The 22,940-nt window shown below is 39.5% G+C and overlaps 1 protein-coding gene across 1 annotated transcript in view; it reads right to left on the bottom strand.

Annotated features, from left to right (window-relative positions):
- Positions 1–4,857: 4,857 nt before the first annotated feature.
- Positions 4,858–22,940, bottom strand: part of LOC131992507 (CUB and sushi domain-containing protein 1-like) — a 442,029-nt gene continuing 423,946 nt past the window's right edge. Inside the window, exons 71-75 of the mRNA XM_059358115.1 lie at positions 21,947–22,059; positions 19,675–19,762; positions 19,256–19,382; positions 16,413–16,475; positions 4,858–13,573 (exon numbers count right to left, since the gene is read on the bottom strand). Of these exons, the coding sequence (XP_059214098.1) occupies positions 13,414–13,573; positions 16,413–16,475; positions 19,256–19,382; positions 19,675–19,762; positions 21,947–22,059 (551 nt within the window). The 3' untranslated portion in view covers positions 4,858–13,413. The remainder of the gene's footprint in view (positions 13,574–16,412; positions 16,476–19,255; positions 19,383–19,674; positions 19,763–21,946; positions 22,060–22,940) is intronic.

The raw sequence follows: 22,940 nt of genomic DNA, 5'->3' as shown, positions 1-22,940 counted from the left end.
CTGCTCACCTGATGAACATTCACGTTAACACCAACATGTTAGCTTCCCCGGTCCTGATACCGTATTCAACGTTTTTCCATATACGTTTCTTAGTGGGCTGTGGGTTTTCGTTCCCCAAATATGTAGACTTGTTTTGTGAAAAAAATAATAACTTAATTGCGTTTGGTCGCTGACTAGCTAACTTATGCAGGTTACTGTGGTAACCACTTCCGGTTCTAGTCACATTAATCAGGCTCACCTGAGTGGAGAAGATGCTCGTGTCTGATGGTGTAATGACCTTGAACAGACGTAATGTGGTGGCATAAGATTAAGTCTTCATTTGTGTATTCGCTATATTTAATGTTGAGCCCTCTTTTTAAAATAACACTTAGTGGATGATGCCTCCTTTTCTCATTCATGGTGTTCATCAGGGATCCATCCTCTGCCCCATTTGGTTTGGAAAAGAAGAAGAACCTTCTTAATGTTGGAAATAAAGACATCATTATCCCCCCAAAAAATGAAAAAAAAAAAATCCAAAGCTCATCATTATACAGAACAATGTTGGTATGCTGTATGTGAGCCATACTGCAGCCATAAAAACTTATATCGGCATTTTTGTTTGTTAATGTGGTCACTTGACTCCTTCAGCTCTCCTCGAGCCTATATATTGTCTGTAACTGGTAATTCAAGTGCTTTATTAAAGCTATGACATGTACACTGACTATAAATATTCAAGCCCAAGATGCCACATTATCACAGCTAAAATAAAGTGTGAATGGATGTATATCTTTATATATGCAAGGCTTTTGTATAATTGGTGCTATACAAATACATTTTAATTAAATGTAATATCTTTGGGGGGGTTTGTGGTTTTGAAGAGAATTTGTCCAGATAACATGATGCTTCAAATAGATCATACTGAATGCAGAGACAAGATGACTCAGAAACTCTATTCTATCCTCTCTTCATTGGTTAAAGCCTTTCTTTTTTAAAATCAATGTCAGCTTTTAGTTTTACTGCTCTGGTTTGTCCTCTCTGTTTTCCATTGTCCTCTTAATTATTTGAATTATAGCATTTATTACTTGTCCTCCTATTTTATTTCTTGCTCCGTGCATTTACCAATCTCTTGTTCAGATGTTGAAATGTTTAATTCTGAATTCTCCTGTAAACAAGCTCATAACGTTGTTTTGTGATGTGCTGTATAAATAAAGTTTCAGCTGTTACAAGTCATCATTCCTTGTTTCTGAGCAGTCACAAGCTGCGGCTGACTGGTTGTGCTTCTTGTCTCCCTTCTCCGCTCCGGGTCTCCCCTACTCTAGTTTCATATGAGTCATTGATGGGATCTCTTTGCTTGTGTATATTCAATTTCTCACTGATATGATTTGCTGGTCCCAAAGTTTCTGACCAACTTGTGTAACCATGGTAACATTCTGCAAAAGTACCAAGTCAAGAAAAGACAAAAAAAAGACAATTTATTTTTTACATTTCTGACCATGGAAATACCAAGTCTATGGAGAAAAGGCTGCTAACACTCAGTGTACAGCTGGTAATATTTATTCTAAAGGGGACTAAGACAAAATATTTCGATTTAAAGAGAGAACTACCACAAAATATTAGTAACCAATACTCGTAATGCGATAAGTGACATAATCCACTCCAATCCCTATAGTTCATAAGCAATAAGTGACCTTCACATTATTTGCTATCAGTTACGAAATGACTCAGTGGAGATTATTCTATACACACATAGGTGAGGCAAACATAAGGATCTTAGCCATAGATTATCCCTTATTAATGTCAGGATTAAGGTGCTGCTCATTGAAATGACCAACCTGCACTGGGGTTTGACTGTGAATTCAGTATGAAGCAATTACTTCATGTAGTGAGGACGTTTAAAGAGCCTGTATTTCTGTGTTTATCAATCCATCATCATTAACAATTACTTGACTAATCAATTAGCCAAAAATAAATGCCAGCAACCAATTTATTAATTCATTTTTCATGCTTAAATCGCAGAAAATCCTGTTTTTTTTCAGCCTCTCAAATGTGGATATTCTGGGTTTTTAATCTGTTTTTTATCTTATTAAACTCAATAGCTTGGGGTTTTGGACCGACCAAACAGGACATTAAACATCACCTTGGACTGAAAGACTGAAATTGATTTTTAAAGTAAAGAAAAAGCAGATTATTTAATAATGACAATAACTGTTAGTTGCAGCCCCACAGTATCCATCGGTTATCCATCCATCCATCCAGGCTGCAGCTGATCCTTACAGGCATTTAGTGAGAGGAAGGATACATTATGGACCGTCTTTTAAAAGGCTAATAAACCCAGATAAACAAGAACATAAACTCACCTGATAAGTATATATTAAGACTGTGCAGGAAAACTGGAGCACCTGGAGGAAACTCATGAGAACATGCACATAGAGGCTTCAGTCAGGTAGGTCAGATTCAGAACCAGGACTGAAGGCATAGTGCTGCCTCCATTTGTAACTGAACATAAACAACCCAACAAAATCATACTACAGATGAGGATGTCGCTGAGAAAGCACATATCTCCACCAAGGCCACTGATGCATTCACATGCTCCTAGGATGGGTTGGGAAGTTGTATTTCTGTTTTATTGCTCCGAGCATTTAAATAACACCATATTAGCTGTTTCCGATTTGCAAGACAACGAAGAGCAAAGGAAACGGATCAGCTGAGCTATGATATATGATTGAAAACTTGTTTTTGTAATTATTCAGACACTACATGAATGAAGCACAAATGCCTGATCTTGGAAAAAAAAATAAAAAATAAATTGCGGTATCTGCCTTGTGATTTAGATGTGCTACCAAATTTAATGGGTTCTTCCTTGCTACACTCTTCTACCAAGTTTCATGAAAATTGGGCCAGTAGTTTTTCCATAATCCTGCTGAAAAACAACACAAAAAAAACATAACCTCCTTGGCAGAGGCAACCAGTCCATAAATCAGGATAGCAGTTTAGAAAAACATTGGTACAAAAGAGAGAAAGTATTGTATCAAAAACTTTATTCTCAAATAATGTTTTCAAAATAGCTGATAGATAAACTGTGAGTCTCTTTAACAGCAGGTTGTGAGGCTGCATTCACATACAATATCTGTTGTTTACCATTTATCACACTCTCATGGGAGGAAAGAAAAATGCAATTTTCCATCCTTTAATTCAAAACTTAGAGTATACGAGTCTTGTTTTACCAAGGAGCCTCCAAAACTCTTCTCGGCTTGCTAATGCTGCTAAATGTACCACAATTTCATTTTCAACTCTAAACCCACAATGTCTAAGCAAGGAGAAGCACATTCCTCCTGGTTTAGACAGATATGAGGTCAGATTTTGGGCGGTAAAGGGGTCTAGTCATCCAAAATCTTTTGTGCCTGTGGAAGTCATCCCTCTCCTATATATAGACATTAGGATCAGCCTCGCAGGGCTGCTATTACACAAGAACACTGTCTGTTTTTAAAGGAAGTGTCATCTTCAACCCATCCATGACTACTGTTCATGACATTATGACACTAAACATCTGGTTTGTTCAGTGGAAAGTGTGTGTATCTAAAATAAATTTAAAAAACATACGTAAACAACATATTTTAACGCAAGAAATCACCAATGCTCAGACAGCTCGAATGGCACAGCTGCCACATTAAAAGCCACGTTATATATCATATTTTTCCAATGAATGGTGAATGAATTTCTATGTTCAAGAGACACACACTCTGCTGGCCCCAAGCTGCAGAGGAGCTGGAGCTGACACATCATTTTATAAGACTGAAGAGTTTTAGATTGTGAATATAAACGTTTTACAGGTGTGACCCAGAGAGAAGTGTCTCTCCAGCACGGAGAAAATTAACTCTGGGTCCCACAAGGTTGTTTTTTTGTTCCTGTGTAAAAGCAGCCAGAATGGACAAAAGAGATCATATGACATTTTGATATTTGATACTCAGTTTGAACCATAGATTTTTACATGGTGTGTAACAGTAAAAACATTGACTTTAATGAACAAGATTTTGTTGTACCTACATCATTAATCATAAAAAGTACAGCATGTTTAATAATTTGCTTTGTTTTTTTGTTTTTTTACAAATTCTCCATAAAAAATAGATTTCTGTACAAAACTTTTTTTCTTTTGCACCTACTTCAAGTTCAGCAGCACATGATGATGGTGAGAGGTGACAGTGATGATAATGACGGTGATTATGATGCTAAAAATGATAACACTATTGATGATGGCAGGTTCCTGATGAGGACTTGCCATTTTAAACATATCTCTGTGCCATTTGGGACAACAAAAATGAAACGATATTTGTCAGTACACATTTATAAGCAACAAACGTACTTACTGCATGTCAATATGTGTTGCTGAGAATGCATCCTGTCACCATAATGTGTGAATATAACACTAATAGTGTGGTGTCCCAATCTACAAGCTGCCATGTGCCGAAATGACGATTATTCATCGTTTGCAGTGATGAGTGAAGCAGGGCTGCAGTCAAGTCACGTTCAATTCAGACTCACCAGGTTATAGATTTTCTTCAAAGCTCTAATGCTGAATGTATGGCATGAGAAGTTTGTCCTGTTCAAACTGTTGAGCAGAAGGTGACACAAAGTCCTCTCAAGGGCAATAGGGAAAATATTAATTGGATTACATGACACACTAAATCTGAAATCACCCCACAAACAAAGGAAGTTCTATTTCAGTCTGGTAATAAAAATCTATCTACAGGTCCATACAGCGGCTGAATGACATACGGGATGCGATTCATGGAGGAGCAGCAAAAGGTTGGTAGCTCTCTGATTTGCTAAGTTTTTATGTATTTTTTAAATAATATTTTTGATGGATATTTCTGTGGAGAGAAGAGTTTATTCAAGAGAGGAATAAACGGAGCAAGTCTGGAGGACACCATCACCCTATTCCAGCTGAGTTGAAGAGGTGTTTTCGTGGTTGCCGTGCTGGAGATGTTGGTGAAGACTCAGAAAGAATACAGTGAGTGTAGTCTCTTGTGTTTTAGAGAAACGTGGTTGAATCAGTACATCTCAGACTCCAATGTGGATCTACCTGGCTTCACTCTCATAAAATCAGACAGAGATGCAAAAGCTAGTGGCAAGAAGAAAGGTGGGAGCTTGGCTTTATTTGTGAACCAGAGATGGTGCAGTCCTGCACATGTTACTGTCAAGGAGAATATGTGCTGTCCACATATTGAATTATTAGCAGTTAGTATGAGACCATATTATGTACCAAGGGAGTTCAGTCACATCATAACAATACTTGTGTACATTCCACCCAAAGCAACTGCTGAAGTTCCATGTGAAGCTCTACATGAACTCGTTGCTAGGATACAGACTAAACACCCAGAAGCATACTTGATAATATCAGGAGACTTCAACCATGTTTCCTCTCCTCCCACCTGTCTGGATTTACACAGTTCGTTAACTGTCCCACCAGAGAAAATAAAACCCTTGATCTGCTGTATGCTAATGTCAAACAAGCTTCCAGAGCTACTGCCATGCCCCCAATAGGAAGATCGGACCATAACTTAGTTCTTCTGGAGACTTGTTACAAACCTTGTGTGTGGAGGCAGCCTGCAACTAAACTCACAGTCAGGAAATGGACACCAGAGGCAACTGAGGCTCTCAAGGACTGCTTTGAATGTACAGACTGGAATGTGTTGCTGGAAACAGAGAAGAACAGTATGGACATTGACAGACAGGTTGACTGCTTTACTGATTACTTCAACTTCTGTAGAGACACAGTCATACCCACTAGGACTGTACAGTGTTTCCACAATAACAAACCTTGGATTACTAGTGATTTAAAGACAATCCTCAATGAGAAGAAGGCAGCTTTTAGAGATGGTGACAAAGCATGGCTCAAACTAGTACGATATAAGTTGAAGAAAAGATTAAAGATGGCAAAGGTGGAACACAAGAAGTAACTGGAGAGAAATCAACAAAGAAGCAACATCCGTGAAATGTGGAGAGGAATCAACACCATCTCCGGTTATAACAACAAAAAAGTGATGTAGAAAGAGCTGATGAACTCAACCAGTTCTTCAACAGATTCAATACAGTGGCCTAACCCATTGCCAATGCTGCTTCTCCACCTCCTCCTCTTTAACATGTGTACATCTACAAAACAGCATCCAGCCTCCCTCTTACACCTGGGCCTCCACCCTTGTCTGTCACAGAGACAGGGGTGAGGTTGGAACTGGGAAGACTTTGCTCTGGGAAGGCTGCTGGCCCAGATGGTGTGTGTCGAAGGCTGCTCAAGGACTGTGCTGCCCAACCGTGTCAACCTCTCCACAAGATCTTCAACCTCAGACTACAGTTGGGGCGAGTGCCGGCACTGTGGAAAATTTCCTGTGTTGTGCCGGTACCAAAAATAAAATGTCCAGCTGTACTTAATGACTACAGACCAGTAGCCCTCACTTCTCACATCATGAAGACCTTGGAGCGGCTGATTCTACGCCTACTGAGAGTTGAGGTCAAAGACAAACTCGACCCCCTGCAGTTTGCATACAAACAACACATCGGAGTGTCCTCTACATGCTTCACTGTGCCCTTGCTCATCTGGAGGAAACTGGTGCTCATGTGAGAATCATGTTCTTTGATTTTTCAAGCCCATTCAACACCATCCAACCCAACATACTCAAAAAAAAGCTCACAGAGTTGGAATTGGATCTTTCCTTCATCTTTTCCTTCTCCCTGGATCACAGATTACCTGACAGTAAGACCACAGTATGTCAGGTTGGGGAACTGTGTTTCTGGGACATTAATGAGCAGCACAGGGGCTCCACAAGGGACTGTTCTGGCTCCATTCCTGTTCACACTGCACACAGCGGACTTCAAATACAACTCTGAGTCCTGCCAAATCGAGAAGTACTCGGGTGACACTGCCCTCTCTTCAGCCAGTGGTGCCAAGTTATAAGTATCTAGGTGTATACCTGGATTATAAATTGGACTGGTCCCTAAACACTGACGCTCTCTACAAAAAGGGGCAGAGCCGCCTCTTTTTCTTAAGGAAGCTCAGATCTCTGGACATCTGTAGTAAGATGCTGCAGATGTTTTATCAGTCTGTGGTGGCAAATGTGTTGTTTTATGCTGCAGTCTGCTGGGGAGGCAGCATCAGACACAGAGATGCAAGGCGGTTAGACAGACTAGTCAAAAGAGCTGGTCCTGTGGTTGGAGCCAGGTTGGACACACTGGAGGAGGTGGTGGAGAGATGCACTGTCAAGATGTTCGAGGCCATTCTGAAATACCCGGCTCATCCGCTACACAAAACCTTTATGGACCAAAAAAAACAGCAGTGGACAGCTCCTCTCTCTCCATTGCAGGACGGAGAGATTTAAAAGATCCTTCGCTCCTACAGCCATCAGGCTGTTGCATTCTTCAAGAGATTCTACCAGACTAACTGAATTTCCCATCTGGGATAAATAAAGTAATTTTGATTCTTTTGAGTATGGATTTTCCTGCAGGAAAAGTTCAGTATAATCACTGCAGTGTACTCTGCATCTATTCACACCTTTGTTTCAGTGTCATTCAAACCCCATCTTGATGTAATTTAGAGATATATTCATATTTCAGATGCATTGGATCTATTCTGTATTTCGGTAGCCGGTGGGGAAAAAAGCTCATCTCTACCATGTGACATTGTGTGAAAAGGCAATGTGTGACATTTACAATTTTAGCTGGTATTTTTTAAAGCTCACAGCAACCTGGGCCCCTTTGTTTCAATGAGGACTGCTGACAATACCACTTTAGAGAAAGTAAGGGACAAACTTCCTCCCAAACTGTGAAAAGTCTCAGCTGAAGAGGCAGAAACAACCTTGGCATTTCAAAATTTAGTGGGTAGTTTTATTTTTTTATTTTTTACTCGTAGCCAGCTGTCGCTCTTTTAAACGGTGAGGACTGCTGACAATGCCAAATGACGGACAAATGTGGAAACTTCTTCAAAAATGCTAAAAGAAAGTCTTGAGTGATAGCAAAAATCTCAAGGCTACTCATAGAAAGTCCTGTAAGCGGCATGTTGAGAAGGATTCTGATCTCACAGGCCAGAAGTCAGACTGACAGTATGTGTCTTTACTACATTTTCCGACAAAAAAAACACCAAACCGGATTACACCAGGAGTCCTTTGTTATAAAATGTGATTCTGTTCAGATTTTTTATAAAGTTGCAACACACTCTCAGTACTTCCCAAACGCATGCTTTCTTGCTGAAATCTCACTATTTAAATCACTTCTGCCAGGAAAGTCTCAGGCATGCACAGGAGAGATTCAATGTATTAAGGATGAAGTACATTTTCAGTTGTTTTTTGGATTCTATTCACTGCAGAGGCCATGAGAAATCAAAGTTTTCTTCAAGAATTCAATACAAATGGTCATTTTAAGGGTGAAGTACTCCTTTAGGATATGTGCTTCTACAAGCTTCAGTCTGTATTACAGTACATGTGCCAAATTTGTTACTGACAGTCACTTCGTACTACATACAATCACAAATCTAACATCTGTAGCATGCCTCTCATATTTTCATGGCAGAATAAACTGGGACAACGCTGAGTCTAAATTCCTTGTTTGGGCACACTGGGAGATCAGATCTGTGTCATTAATTGTTAAAAATTAGACCTTTTATTACGCCTGTGGAAACCTTGCAGCCTCTAATTTTCAGGCTCCATTATGCTCTCTTGACTCCATAGGAAATCTCGGCTGAATTAATTAAATTAATTAAAATAGAAGCACGGGGTGCATTCCAGCAGTAAAAAGAGAGGAGGCTCGCTAGTTTGTGAGCAGACGCTCTACTGTTGTTTACAGATGTCTTGTTTATTTCTGCAAGGAGATTTTGAATATGTGCCTTCTGTCTTGTCATCCTCTTTAACTTTTGCCAGTATTATAGCTCGTGCACACGTCGCTATATCTGTATTTTGTGTACTTCACACTGCTGTATGTGTTTCTGGCTGTCTCCCCATGACCCTGACTCTGAGGCTGTGAATGACAGGCTAACAATGGATATTACAATACCAACAATATCCCTCGTCAGGCCTCCAAACATAACCGCCATTGTTTTAAGGACATGAAGTAGTAGATTCATTTTCAATTAAATGAGCAGAAAATCTCAATAGAGACAAAAATAATTCTTGCTTATTTTTTAAATAGGTGGATGTCACAGCCTTCTCATGCCAAATGCCAATTGTTTTCCTTTTCAGTGTTTGAGTTCTGGAGAAAATCCACTCTCTGATTTCAGTGAATTGAGTCTTGGTCTGAAATATAACACTGTAGGCTAATATAACATGTGTTTCATGGACAAAATCATCATTTAATCAGTTGTAAGTTTCATTATCTGATATCTCATACATTCCATTCATCATTTGATGTCACATGTGTGAATGAATGGATTTATGATCTATTGTTTGTAGGTATGTAGGACTGTTGAAAACATGGGGAACATAATTGAAAATGAATTTGGACAATAAAAAAGTGCAGAATGGTGAGAGTGAAGAGTGAAACAAACAAGACACAGGCCTGAAGACATTGAAAGACACACACTGAAAGCAGTTACATCTGTGATCTAAACCAAGTGCAGCATCTTTCGCAAAAATAAAATTATTTCGAGAGAACACTGCGCGAAATAACAAGCTTGGCAAGTGATTTGAAGCTAGTGGATTTTCTTGAATCCTGCAGGCTCATGGGTGTTAGCACGACATTTTGACTTAAAATACCAGGAAATAATTTGAATGCAAGGCTGCACTCGCTAAGCTTGTGTATTTGTTGCAGTGAGTTTCCAGCATTGATAAGCAGGATGTAACTTACTCTCTGCACACGAGGTATTTCTCAAACAATGGAGGGGCTCCGTGGGGCGATAGCTGTCGACAACAATAATTGTGCATGTTGTCTTCATACTGTATCTGTTTGTCCTCTGCCTTACATGACCATTTCTCAAACAGATCACAAATACACTGTGAGCTCTTTAATAAGGTGTGTTGAAATAAAATCATGTGCGTCAGATATGTCAAATGTGTTGAAAGATGATGCTTGACAATGTGAGGACTTGCAACACAGCTTTTTAAAGAGAGTTAGAGAAACAGGCACATGTTGTTTCTGAAAGCTCACACTGACTGCTTAACTTAAAATGAGCCCATACTGAGGTAATATTTAAATGTAGCATTTTATTTAGTGTATCTTAAAGTCCAAGTTAAACTAAAAAAAAAAAATATATATATATATATCCTTTCAGTTTCATTTCTGTTACCCTGTGTTAATTGTTCATTTATCTCTTGATAGTATGCCAACTATATGCCCAAAACTGACTCAGAATATTTTTACATCCAAATCCATATAAAACAGTTGATAACTCATCCTGCACTCAGGGGCATTTACAAAAATGAATCCAATCAAATGAGACTGTGGACAACGAGCTAGGGATGCAGGTCATATAAAACCTGCACTTCACTGTTTGTGAGTATTATGGAGAGAGATAGGAGGAGATGTGTGACTGGATATTAATGGCCACAAACTTTTTTATCTCCAAAACAATGTGGCTGAGGTCTATTTCAAAGCGGCTTTGCAGGTTTTTCGTCTACCTCTGTGTGGCTGCAGTACATACAGACTTCTCCCAGTGGGTTAGCAGGGAGATCTGGGCACTGGCAGCATGAAGAGACTGGGAGGCTGGATGTGTGTCCTGCCTGCGCTACAGAGACACTGAGCTGGTTGAAAGCCGGAAAGTTTCCCTTTCAACTCTCCCTCATCCTCCTCCTGATGTAATGACAGGTGAGGGAGGTATGTGTGTGTATGTGTGGAGCCAACAGTCCTCTAAGCGCAGCCACTTTTTGCAGTCCAATCAAATGGATTCAATTTATATCCCTCTTGTAACTGTACACCGCTCAAATATTCAGTTTCACTGGGAAATACGTCACAATACAGAAGTACAATACAAAAGACGCTCTAGCTTCTGTTTCACTGGTAGAATTTGAAAGTACTGTACAGTATCTCAGAAAATGATGGAGTTTAATGTCTGTAAATAAAACTAGCGTTTCAGTGGGGCCACATAATACGGCATGTTATGGTTGTGAGCCTATTGCAGCAGTAACAGTATTCAGTGTGAGCTCTCAGAAACATCCACTGTTCTATCAATGGCAAATAACGTGGTGTCATTATGTGACACTAGAAGCTCGGAGGTCCACGGGTAAGCTGATCCCAACTGTCTGGTTGGCTAGCATGTTGTCATGGCAACAAAATAAACAACGGTTTAGCATGTGGTCACACCTTCTGCTAACAGGGAGTGTGAAATATAAATGTGTATATACAAACACTCTGTAACCCTGTATTAAGTCATTTTTATCATCTTTTTAAAGATAGAAGTTTTTGAATAAAATTCTCTTTTTTGAATGACTCATTTTTCAAACCCATTTCAGACCCAAAAATTATTAATTTTTTCATAACCCAGTCAGAAAAACACACTAGTGCAAAATTTGTGCGGTTTAAGAGTTTATATAAAGTTTATATTTTGGGGTCCCCAGCAGCAGTGGTTTGGGAAGTCCCATGGGGCCACTGGGTATTTGAACATAGAGTCTGTTCATCAATATCTTCACTGAAGAAAAATGCCAGAAGAGACAAATAGAGACAACTATTTGCCTCTGCTTCCATAGCAACCTGTCCTTGTCTCTCTTTTCCAGCACGACTGACAGAGGCGTCTATCTGTCCATTTGTCTGTGTCCGTCCGTCTAATTTCTGTCAGTCAACCAGTCCGTCTGTTAATCTCTTCATCTATTTCTGATTCTGTGGCTGGAGAAAATGCTGTAGAAAAAAAAAAAATCAGTCATCACTTGACTGATAATCCCAACCGGAGTTATGAGAAGACAAATCATTTCCTGGATTTGGCCACAGCTGATTGCAGCAGTTGACGATCTTGACAGCTTATTGCCTCCAGGCTTCCACTTGTTCAGCCACCAAGCACAGAGCCCTGGCTAGTCCAAGAACAAGAATCAGTTGTCTGACTCTTTGATTGTGTTAGACAGGCCTGTGGAAACCAGTCCATTGTGTACACCAGCCCGGCAACTCAAATGTCTGGTTTTCTGCTTCAGCACAGTCTGCCTAGTGCTAGTGTGGAATATTGTACATAGGACTGATTTAATGTGTGTAGTAACTCTATAGAATATTTGAAAATGTCCAAAACTCATCTAGAACTAGTTCACAGGTTCTCGTATTAAACCTGGGACGGCTAGCATTTGCAAATGCTTGATTTGGCATGTTTTAGCCTACCTTTGTTGCCAAATACTGTAAGTAGACACTGTCATAATAGGCAATACAGTAAGCGGCAGAAGACAATCACAGAAAATCCATTATTGACTGACTCAGCTTACCTAACTCTGTGATTGTCTCGCTATATTAAACCAAACCCTATTCAGTTCTAAAGTAGGCTAAAACAAACATTTTAATCATATCTGCAACTGTTATCTGACACTGGCTTGTCTAGCACTAGTCCACCACTCCTAGTACTAATCTAATTCTAGTATCAGTACAGGATAAGAGTATCATTTTCTTTAAAGGAATTGGTCTGGTTGAACTTGTCACTGCATCGACTGCATTTGGTTATCAGCTTCACAGCAGTCTGTACAACTGATATCAGATTCCACCGAAACAGACCGTGTAAGCTGTAATTACGTCAGAGAGTCCAGTCTTGTCAAGTCCAGAGTGATGGAAGTCCAGTGGGAGGTTTTTGGTCCAGCACCAATGATGGTTTTTGCGTTGACATATAGGAACCATCCAATTACTCTTCGATGTCTGGAGGGGGTTGAATGGTGGAATAGTCTATGTGCGTCCCCTGAGGGTAGAACCGAGCATTGGTCGGACCCACGTCTGGCCTGCAGCAGGGGAGTTGGTAAGATAAGAGTTAGCCTATACCACTGTGCAAATTTGGCTTGGGGTACGGGGGCTAGGCTGGGGATTTGAGGGCCAAATGACTCTGGCCATACAGAGCCCTTTCCATAAGGAGGTTGGGTAAAATTTAACAGTAGTCAGCTGACACTGGACGTGCACTGGTAACATAGTTGTACCATCTTTCTGTGTTTTTCCTTGGTGTCTGAAAAGCATCAGTGCTTAAGAAGAAATCCGGTCCCAGCATTGATCTCCTGAACAACACGTTTGATGACGTCTACTCCCTTGTGTATTGGTTCCAACTTACTTTTCTCTTTCTACAGGGAGAGGTGGATGATGCCGTTGTTCAGGAATGAGGTGGAGCAGAGCTGCATTACTGTGCACATCATGCTGACAGAGGACCGGCATGCTACAACACAGACTGCTCACAGTGACGAGTCCAAATTTTAAGTTTGTTCTTTCTTCTCTGTTTGGTTAAATCACACTGCAGACTGCAACAGGGAGGTTGGACTGAACCACTGTATAGGTAGTGGAAGGCTTGTTGGACTATACCACAGTGCAGACCGTATTGAGTGTGGTGTCGAATCGGACTGCCTTAGCCTCAGTGGGCTTCATGTTGGTGTCATACATTGGGTTTTCAAAAGATGCCTGACCGTTGGAGCTCTCATGGCCAACATAGCCATTGAACTGGACCTTGGGACGTGTCCTGCAAAACAAAATGGAAGGAAACAATGGTGTTAATATCAGGTATCTCACAAGGAATCTCAACAAAGTTGTAATCAACGTTTGGAAAAAAGAAAACACAGTAAAAACAAAAAGGTGCCAGCCTCTGAAAGACAGAATGACGAGTAAAACGTAAACTCACAAACATTTTAGGACGGTGAGGATAAATTGCTCTAATTTTCTTATGTCCTTGTTTTAATATACAATTTATATTAGCTCTCTGGATGCTGGTGAATCCAAACAATAAGGCGGGAGATTATTATATTACATTGTTGAGGTGTCCAGAAACATGACTCTAATGTCATGCTCCTGTTTCTCTGTGGTCTGATGTGTCTATGAGTTTGTTTTGGGGCCTTTTTGACCCCCAGCTGCTGAATATTCTGTTATGTAACTTTAAGTGAACCAGTTTTAGGTGATTGCAAGATAGCTGTGCTTATATAAAAAGGAACTTTGGTATTTTTCAACCTGGGACATGTTTTTGTATCTTAGAATAAGTGCCGCAGCTGGCAGCCACAAAAAGGGCTGCAATGTAATCACACAGGGCAACTGCTTACCTTCAGTGTGCGTCCACTTAAAGTGTTTGTTTTGACCACTGACAGGCTCAGATTGTTATTGTAATTGTGTGACAACATGGAAAGATGGAAATGTCTTGTTCTGAAATCTTGTGAGAGGTGACTCACAAGACAAAAGTGGAACTGCGAGTACAGAAAACGTACATAACTTAGTGTTATCTTAAAGATTTTCAGTAAAGACAATGCTTCGTGTTTGCCAACAAAATGTTCCTACAGGCTGAGGTTGTAGCAAATCGTGCTACAAGAGTCCAGCCTCCACAGTGACCAAAGAGGAGAAGTCCTATACCTGAGCATTTTTTCCAAAACAAAGATGCTATTCCAAGAGTGGAGAAACCTGCTGCAGGCAGAATTACATTAACCTACTACCGCTATATTATAGACATTTATAATAACAATCGGAGCCTGTCGTTGGTAAAAAATTAGCACTATTGATGATTGTAACATTAAAGTAACACCATTCTGTTGCCCTTGCATTTCACGTTGCCTGTTACAGAGGTCTCATCCAGAACTGGAGCAATTTCGAAAACTTTTGTTTCAGTTGTTAGTCATGTAAAAAGTAGGGTTCAGATTGAAAAATACCAATTTTCCCTTCAATTCATAAAGTTCCCTAATTTGTGTGAAATGTAGAGAAACCTGCACATAATGGTAAGAGTTATAGATAAACACTGAATATTGACTATAATTATTAGATAGTCTCATTTAGTTCAAGTACAATTAAAATAAAACGCCATTTAATGAAAAAAGTAATCTTAAAATATGCTCTTCCGTCCTTTCAGTTCTCTTGTTAGACATGTTGGACGGGAGCTTTACCATTGAGATTAAAGGCACGACCTTAGTAAGAGCAGGTTTTTAGTAAAAATCTACAAATTGCAGGGAAAATGATGGCAGGAGCAAGAACATGAACCATAACACCTGCTTGCTTCAGTGGTTCAGCTGCCCAGTGCCCATCTGCTGCTCTCATGTGAGCGTGTCTGCGTGCATGCAACCTGCCATCATCCTGCAAATGGTACCCAACGGTTTCAGTTCAAAAGAATATATTATTACTCAATCTGCCTGAATGAGGATTTTAAGAAATTTACTGCAGGGGTTCAAACGGATATGCTGTGAAATATGACGACCCCCTCCTAATTTGTCTGTTTGTCGCAGATTACATTTTTGGATAATCAGGTCCTATAATCCAGTTAGATATAATCACTTACTCCCAAACCCTGTGGAACTATTAGCAGGGAGGAGTGCTGCAGCTGAAACACTGTTTGACTCTGACCTCATTAAGACTGTGTGTGTGTGTGTGTGTGTGTGTGTGTGTGTGTGTGTGTACGCGCACACTGGTAGAAATCCAACCCCGGGGAGGCACTAAGCCTACCCTACATGCTCAACCCATTACTTTACAAAACTGCACACACACCAACACACACCGCAGACCTCCCTGCGTGGCACTAGTTCAAGTCGCTGCACTAGTTTCTGGTTGTGGCTGTAGGTGCAATAGTTTAGTTTTATTGGAAGAATAAAAACAGCAAGCATAATTGCTTTGACAGTATTATAGATACTGTACAGACACACGGGCCAAAACAGGAAGAAGCTGCAGTGCGCACACTCACTCCTTCCTTTTAGTTACAGTGTTATGTAAAGAAATCATTTCTGTGGGGGTTAATTTCTCCACACACCTACTGTCAAGTCAAGATGAAAGGAATAAAAGTTATAGCAGAAATGAAAAAAGCAAAAGTACAAATATAATACATACATACACACATACATATTACTTGTTTTGATTTATAGTACATCAAATATTTTATTTGTTCTTGATGACATCATGCTGACAGAGAGATGACAATGAGATCAAAGACAAAATAAATTTCTCTCTAGCTTTAAATGATTGCTGTTTCGGCACAGTAGGGCTGCACTGCTTTTAAGATTATATCTTCATTTTTTCCTGAGAATAAATGTCACCGCAATTACTTTTAGATGATATGAGGAGTCTCTGTGTTCCATTAATATTCATTTTTTGTTTACAACTCTTATTTTTTCTTTTCAAGTAATACAAATAGTGTCGAACAAAGAACACAAGCTCACTCAGCTCACTTCAGAAAATGAGAATTTCACATTTTGGTCAATTTGTGCAGCCTTACTAAACAGCATGAAGCAGAATCTAAAAACTAAAAAACAAGGGATGGCGAGTTTGACGGAGGATGTGGCGGCGGCGGAAGTCTGGTTGCTGTTTGAAACCAGGTGAATGACAGGTGCCAGTCTTACCTGCCGCCAGGCCCCCAGGTGTCTTTTGGTCTCTCATTGTCATCTGTGTCAGCAGACAATGTCCTGCATACAACCATCAGCTTTAATATACATCAACTATCAATGCACACTGCTCACTGGTGAGCAGGTTGTGTAAGTTTGCATGGCCCTGTACTTTACAGACGTAGCATGTTTCTACCTGGACGTACAGGCTGTGTTTCCTCAAGAACATCAAGAAACTTCATGTTTAATCACAGACAAAAAATGGTAGCATACAGCTGCCAAAAATGATGCCAATGGATTAATGTTTAATATTAATGGCTATTGTTAGATGAATACAATGACTTTGTAAAACTGAGTGATGAAGTCAGAAGTAAGAACATCCCTTAGATGTGGAACCTTAATTGGTATTAAATAGGAAACGTTAATTATGACATTTAACCTCAATATAGATGAACAATAATATCTAAGGTCAATCAGATTTAATCTTCATGTTCTGCTTGGAGTTTCAGAGCTATAATTATGTTTGAAAAACTCTGTAAACCTGCCTCTGCTTCCAAAAACCTTATCTGGTCCACTGAACATATTTCAATAATGTTTTAGAATAGGAAACAGGGCGTATCAAACAGCCATCTCCTCCACTCAGTTTTTGGAACTGACTCACAAATGACTGATGTTTTCAAAGGAAAAAATACATCATTACTGTCTTTACTACACAGCCTCTGTTTGATGTTAGTGCAAGTTTGGCAAAGGCACAAATGCCAGTGGACTGCCAATTTGGAAGGTCGCAAGTAAATTACTTGTCTGCCTGCATCTATATGGTAATGTATATACTTATTTGTCATCTAAAATGCTCAAAATTCACACCCACGTACAATTTTCAGTGTCATTAAGTAAGATTTGTACTGGTTTGGATATTGGGGTAATACTTAACAATGTCCTCCGTAATGGCATGTAAGATGTGTCAAGAACTTCCCTTTTAAAGTTTTTCTTAATGTACATGTTATTTTTACGGGAAGTTCACATCCAGTCAAGAAATGTATTAAACAAACTACTTTTTTTTTTTTTTTTACTTTTTAACTTTGAGCAACTCTAGGCAAAACATTTCAGCTCCTGGCCCATATGGAAACTGCCAAGGTGTCATGGCTGGAAGGTGCAATGCAACTATAACTGCTGACAATATATTCTGCCAGCTTGTCTAAGCTGCAGCAGGGCTGCGCTTTCACCTCTAGTCACCAAAATAAAATCTATAGTCATGTGCCAATGCATTTGCACCTTCACTGAATTAGAGCCCTCGATCTCAAAATACATATGATATGATTTGTTTTGTGGGTGGACAGGAAAAAGGGTTACATGACTGTGAAAGACTATAATATTTTAATTCTCTCTCCCCCCGGGGAGCTCATATTTATCAAGCATCTTAAAATCACTTAAAATCAAGGATTTGTGCTGTAAGTTTGACGTCTCCTTCTGAGATGGACTGAGAAGTTATTTAGTAAGTTTTGGACACTTAGTGTGTGTGTGACAGTTTTATTTTAATTGAAAATAATAAATACCAAAACATTTGTAAAGGACCGGTAAAGGACTGGTGTGGATGCATTTTATTGTTGGCACTTCAGTGTAAACTCCCACTACTATATTTATGGAGTTTTGCATAGGACATTACACCCCTGATAAATAATATCTGTTTTTTTTTTTTTACAGTAGCTGCCAGCTACTGTAAACTCCTACCTAGCCTACCTACCCCATCTCCTACATTTTAATCCTCAAATGTATGATGACTTTCCAAGGATAATAAAATTGATAAAATGTTTTCACTTCACAGATTAAATCATAAATAAATAATGTGCAACAGAAAGTTTGTTCGGACTGATTTCTTTGAGAAACTTGATAAATACAGGCAAAAGTTTAAGCGCCAGCCCCTCAGAAGGAGAGGAACATTTACCAAAGGCAGACATACAGTAATAAGACTTTTAGCAACAGGAGTCTGAGGAAACCATAATATAATGCAGCAGAAAGACAGTGGGTGTTTCAAGGACACAAATGAAACAAATGACTTCAATGGTGCACTGTAAAAATAAAACATTTAAAATAAAACACTCATGAAGTTATAACTACATATTGGAATAATTCATGTAATTATTCAGTAAACATTTACTTTGATTATATAAAGTTAATGTGTGTTAATCCTCTGAACCTCAAAACCTGCTAGCGGGTTTGAAAAACATGTTTACATTGAAAAAAAGCACAAAAATGACACCATTTATCATGATAAAAATCAGATTTTGAATATTTCAATGTCTTTAAATAGATCATGTCAGTAAAAGTAACCTGAATCAAAACTTCACATTTTAAACCGTTTGCACTAGCCAAATTATGTCAAAAAAACTCATTAAGTTATATGTTTTTGAACACATGTAAAGCCACTATTGATTCTGAGACTGGAGGACAAGAAACTGTAAGTTGATGTAGTAAAAATGTAAATAATTTAATATGTGTAACTTGTTGAGCATTGTTAACACTTGTGGACACTTGTTTGATTTATTAAAATTTTTGGAAAATAACCATGCATTTTTTTCTTTTTATGATTTATGGTATTATAACTTACACTTTATAAATTTCACATTTTCAGTTCTCCCTACTTCTAGCTATGGTTGTGATGTTTCCATAGAGGTGCAGGGTGTATATACTGCAGTGAAAAACAAGGCCACAGAGAGTAAAATATGACAGACACAAAAAAATAAAAAACGGCTTGGAGTTCAGAGGGTTAAAGATACACAGGGCAAACACCTGTTTTGTATTCCAGTCTGCTGGTCGTCTGTTTTACTCTGATGGGTTTACAGTGAGGATATGCAGAAGCTTACCTGTGCTTGTAGAGGTAGAAGGCAAATCCAGACAGGATGAGGGCAAAGAAAGGAACTAAGATGGCTGCTGCCACAGAGCTGCTGTTTGTATAGGGGTTGGATGGGTCCATTGCCATGGTTACGGGGCCTGGGGACACAGACACAGATGAACCCACACATGCATGAACACATAAACACCCTTTTGTGCATGTGTAATAGAGGCTTCTTGTTTTATTAGCCCGTATACTCGAGCTCTGCTTCTCATGTTTACTCAGTCTGAAATTAAATTTATTTCACAAGCAAAAACATTTCAATAATATTTCCCTAATTTGACAGAATATTTCAGCCCCACTTTCACTGTGACATTGCCTAATAGGAAGATCAAGGCTGTGTTGTGTGTTGTGGTTTTTTACTGGCGGTGATGTTGCAGGCAGACCTACCTTGCCTTGTCAGATGGAACTTGCCAAAGTCTTTACTGTGAATGTGCCCCTGGTAGACAAAAGTCTTCTGGTCTGATTCTGCAGTAACCTGAAAAAACAAAATATCAGACTTTATTTTCATATTTAATAAAAAGTTATACACTTTCAGTTCAGTTGGAGGGGGGCTTTGTTTACCCTGGATTCCTAAATTAGTACAGTTTAATAGGAGCTCAGACAGTGGGAGGTACTGCAAATGTTCTTTCAGCATTAAAGGATTCAGTGATGAAGCTACAAAGCACTGCAGAATAACGTTAGCGATGCATTGCCAGACTAGTTTGCAAATGCGTGCAATTCTGAACCTCTCAGTTTAATTTAGATTAGCAAGGGTTTGTATCAACAAGTGCAGTCCAAAATGCTCCTGGACATATAACCGATCACTGCAACAAAACTGGTGGAGTAGCAACCTGCAAGTTAGGGTGTATGTATGTGGTCTATTTTTAAGCAGGAGTGCGATATGTACACAGGGTGTAATGTATTGAGAGGGGCCCCTATTAACTGTTAACACCAGTGAATGGCATGCTGGATAGAGCTCCCTCTCTGTGTCATTGACCTTTGTTACACTGTAACAAACATTTGCAATATGAAAAGCCTGCGCCGCTACAGGTAGTTGTTAGCAAATTAATCGTATGCTCTAGCATTGCTAGGGGATGCAACGCAACTTTGTCCAGGCAGGTGTGTTGCTCAGGACCGAGGCAAGGGCAGTGAATAGTGTGAAGTTGTTTTAATGAGCAGTTCTAGAGAGCCAAGCAATCTGCATGTTTCGAAAAGGCACGTTTTGAACAGGGACTGCGGTAGTGCCATATACATTTGACTGCAAGTCTTCTCCCCCCATCACCAGTATCTCTCCTCCTCCTGTACCTCCTCATGGCCTTTCTCTCCCTCCTTCTCTGGGAATCGAAAATACATCTTCTAACTGTAAAACGATTGTTTTTCAGGAATCACAACTCAGCCATTCCCAGCCTGACTCTCCTCCTCCCACTCTCTTCCTGTCATTCGTGCCATGATAAATTGGCTGTCTATGTGCCTCCTTCCTTCCTTCCTTCCTTCCTTCCTTCCTTCCTTCTTTCATCCCTGCCTGCTTCTATCTTTTACGATCTCCCTGCTCGGTTCCTCCATTCAACCTCTGTCCTCGTCAGTCAGCAAGTCAAACTGGATCAGATTTTTAATCCATTCCACAGTTCTAGACATGATCGGACTAAGTTAAAAAGTCTACACGGAACATTGAAACTAACTTTCTCGCTTTCTTTTTTAGTCTTCCCCTTTATCATCAAATATTTTGAAATGTATTGTAGCTAAGTGAGTACATTCACAGTTCGGAATTTTTGCACTTGAAAGAGAAATTATGAATACAAAGAGCAAATGTGCAATAAATCAACAATATTTAAGCCCAAGATTGGTGGTTTTATGGGGAATTATGTGCTGGAACTATTTAGTGGCCGGGCCAGTAACGCCCTGGAGACTCTGCGGGATTCTTTGCAAGCAGACACAAAAACGCAATCTCGTAACAAAAGCTTCTTGGTAAACCACGTAATTCATCTATTCCAAAAGATGTTAATCAGTGTTTATTGTATTTCAAAACCTGATTTGCATAATGTGACTGAGAATGGTCTGGAATTCAAATACACCTCTTTCCAAGATCCAGTCTAGCATAGTATTGAGTGTGAGGTGTGTAATGTGGTGTGGTAGGTGCTACATTATTGTTACACAGTAATTTAAGGGATTGTTGATATTGTGATATTGATTTTGCTTAAGAGCAAAGGTGCCCTCTAAAAATAGCTGAAACCTAAGCATTGTTTGTCCTCCTCCTCCTCAAACACATCTCTCACTGAGCCTTGGCCAACGCGTCAGAAGGCCTGTCGTAGTCTGGGCCTGAATCTTCTAAGTCATTGTTGTTTACATCCAAATAACATCCGTGTAGGTCATCAGCCATACTCTGAAGAGCAGCTTTAAAAACTTTTTTGCAGACTATGAGTGCTGAAAAAACCCCAAACAGATTGAACGTATGCATATGCACAATGCATTTTGCTTTATCCAGGTGCTTTCAGCGAGTCATGATGCATTTCATCACGTGTAACGTGTCTGGAAAATGATGACATATAAAATGCGCTTGGAGAAGCATGCAACGTACACACACGTTTCATTCAGTCTTAATGAGTTAATAAAGACATGTTTAAAAACAACAATCATATATTAAAATACTTAATATAGAGCGATGAGAGGAAGTTTGTCTTACATATCCATCCATAGCCCAGTTGTCATTTTTGAACTTGCTGTAGTAATGCTCTGTCGGCCCTTTCACCTGGTAGACTTTCAACAGCAAATGGTTTTCCTCTGACTTGTAGGTACCTGGATGAAAATATATACAGAAATAAAATAGTTTTGGGAGTAGAAAGAATTTGATTTGTGTCTGAACCTAAAATTAAAATAACAGTAATTTAACTTGTAATTTGTGGTGACACTTGGCAGGAAAATGAGAAAGGCATAAAGGCAGGGGTACCATGGGAGGGTGACAAACAGACAGACAGGGTGGTAGGCAAACAGACAGACAGACAGGTTGACTGACAAACAGGGAAAAAGAGACACCTTGACATTTTGAATTATCATATTCTATTTCCTTCACTATGCACCTGACACATTACTGGGGAGAAAGTGACATTTACCCTTCAGCTACATGTCGCTACTTGGTTAACTATAGTGCCAAAACAGAAACTGTTGCTGTTCGATATGACAAGTAAGTGTAAGAGAAATATCAGATTCAAAATGCAATAATTTTAAACATCGAGAGCCCTTGCCTCCCACCTGCAGAAAATCTTTCATGACCGAGCGATCAAGCTGAAGTATTGATTGTGAAATATTGTTGTGAAATGTCAAAACATACACGGGTTTCAGTGGGAAAGTCAGACAGTGTGCCACAGTTTCTTAAACACTCCTATTTTGGAGGATTTTTCCCTAAAGAGTGTAGCTTTGCCTGTTTTGTTAACCTGCCAACCATTTTCACACAATATGCCCCATGTATCTGCAGTACACTTGAATAAAAAAATACATCATGTGCACAAGAGATGCTTTGGCAGGTTATGTTTCTCAGGTAATAATCTGACACTTCAGACTGGTTTGGTGATTCTGCAAATATACTGGTGTAGAGGGGCACAGGCACACAAGTTGTCAGGTGGTTCATAAGTTCCACCAGTGTCCCTGCATGTATAATTTAGGGACTAAACATTTTTTAT

Source organism: Centropristis striata, chromosome 2 (assembly GCF_030273125.1).
Source record: "Centropristis striata isolate RG_2023a ecotype Rhode Island chromosome 2, C.striata_1.0, whole genome shotgun sequence".
Taxonomy (NCBI): domain Eukaryota; kingdom Metazoa; phylum Chordata; class Actinopteri; order Perciformes; family Serranidae; genus Centropristis; species Centropristis striata.
The sequence above is the reverse complement of the archived record's forward strand: the minus strand, read 5'-3'. Positions and strand labels throughout refer to the sequence as shown.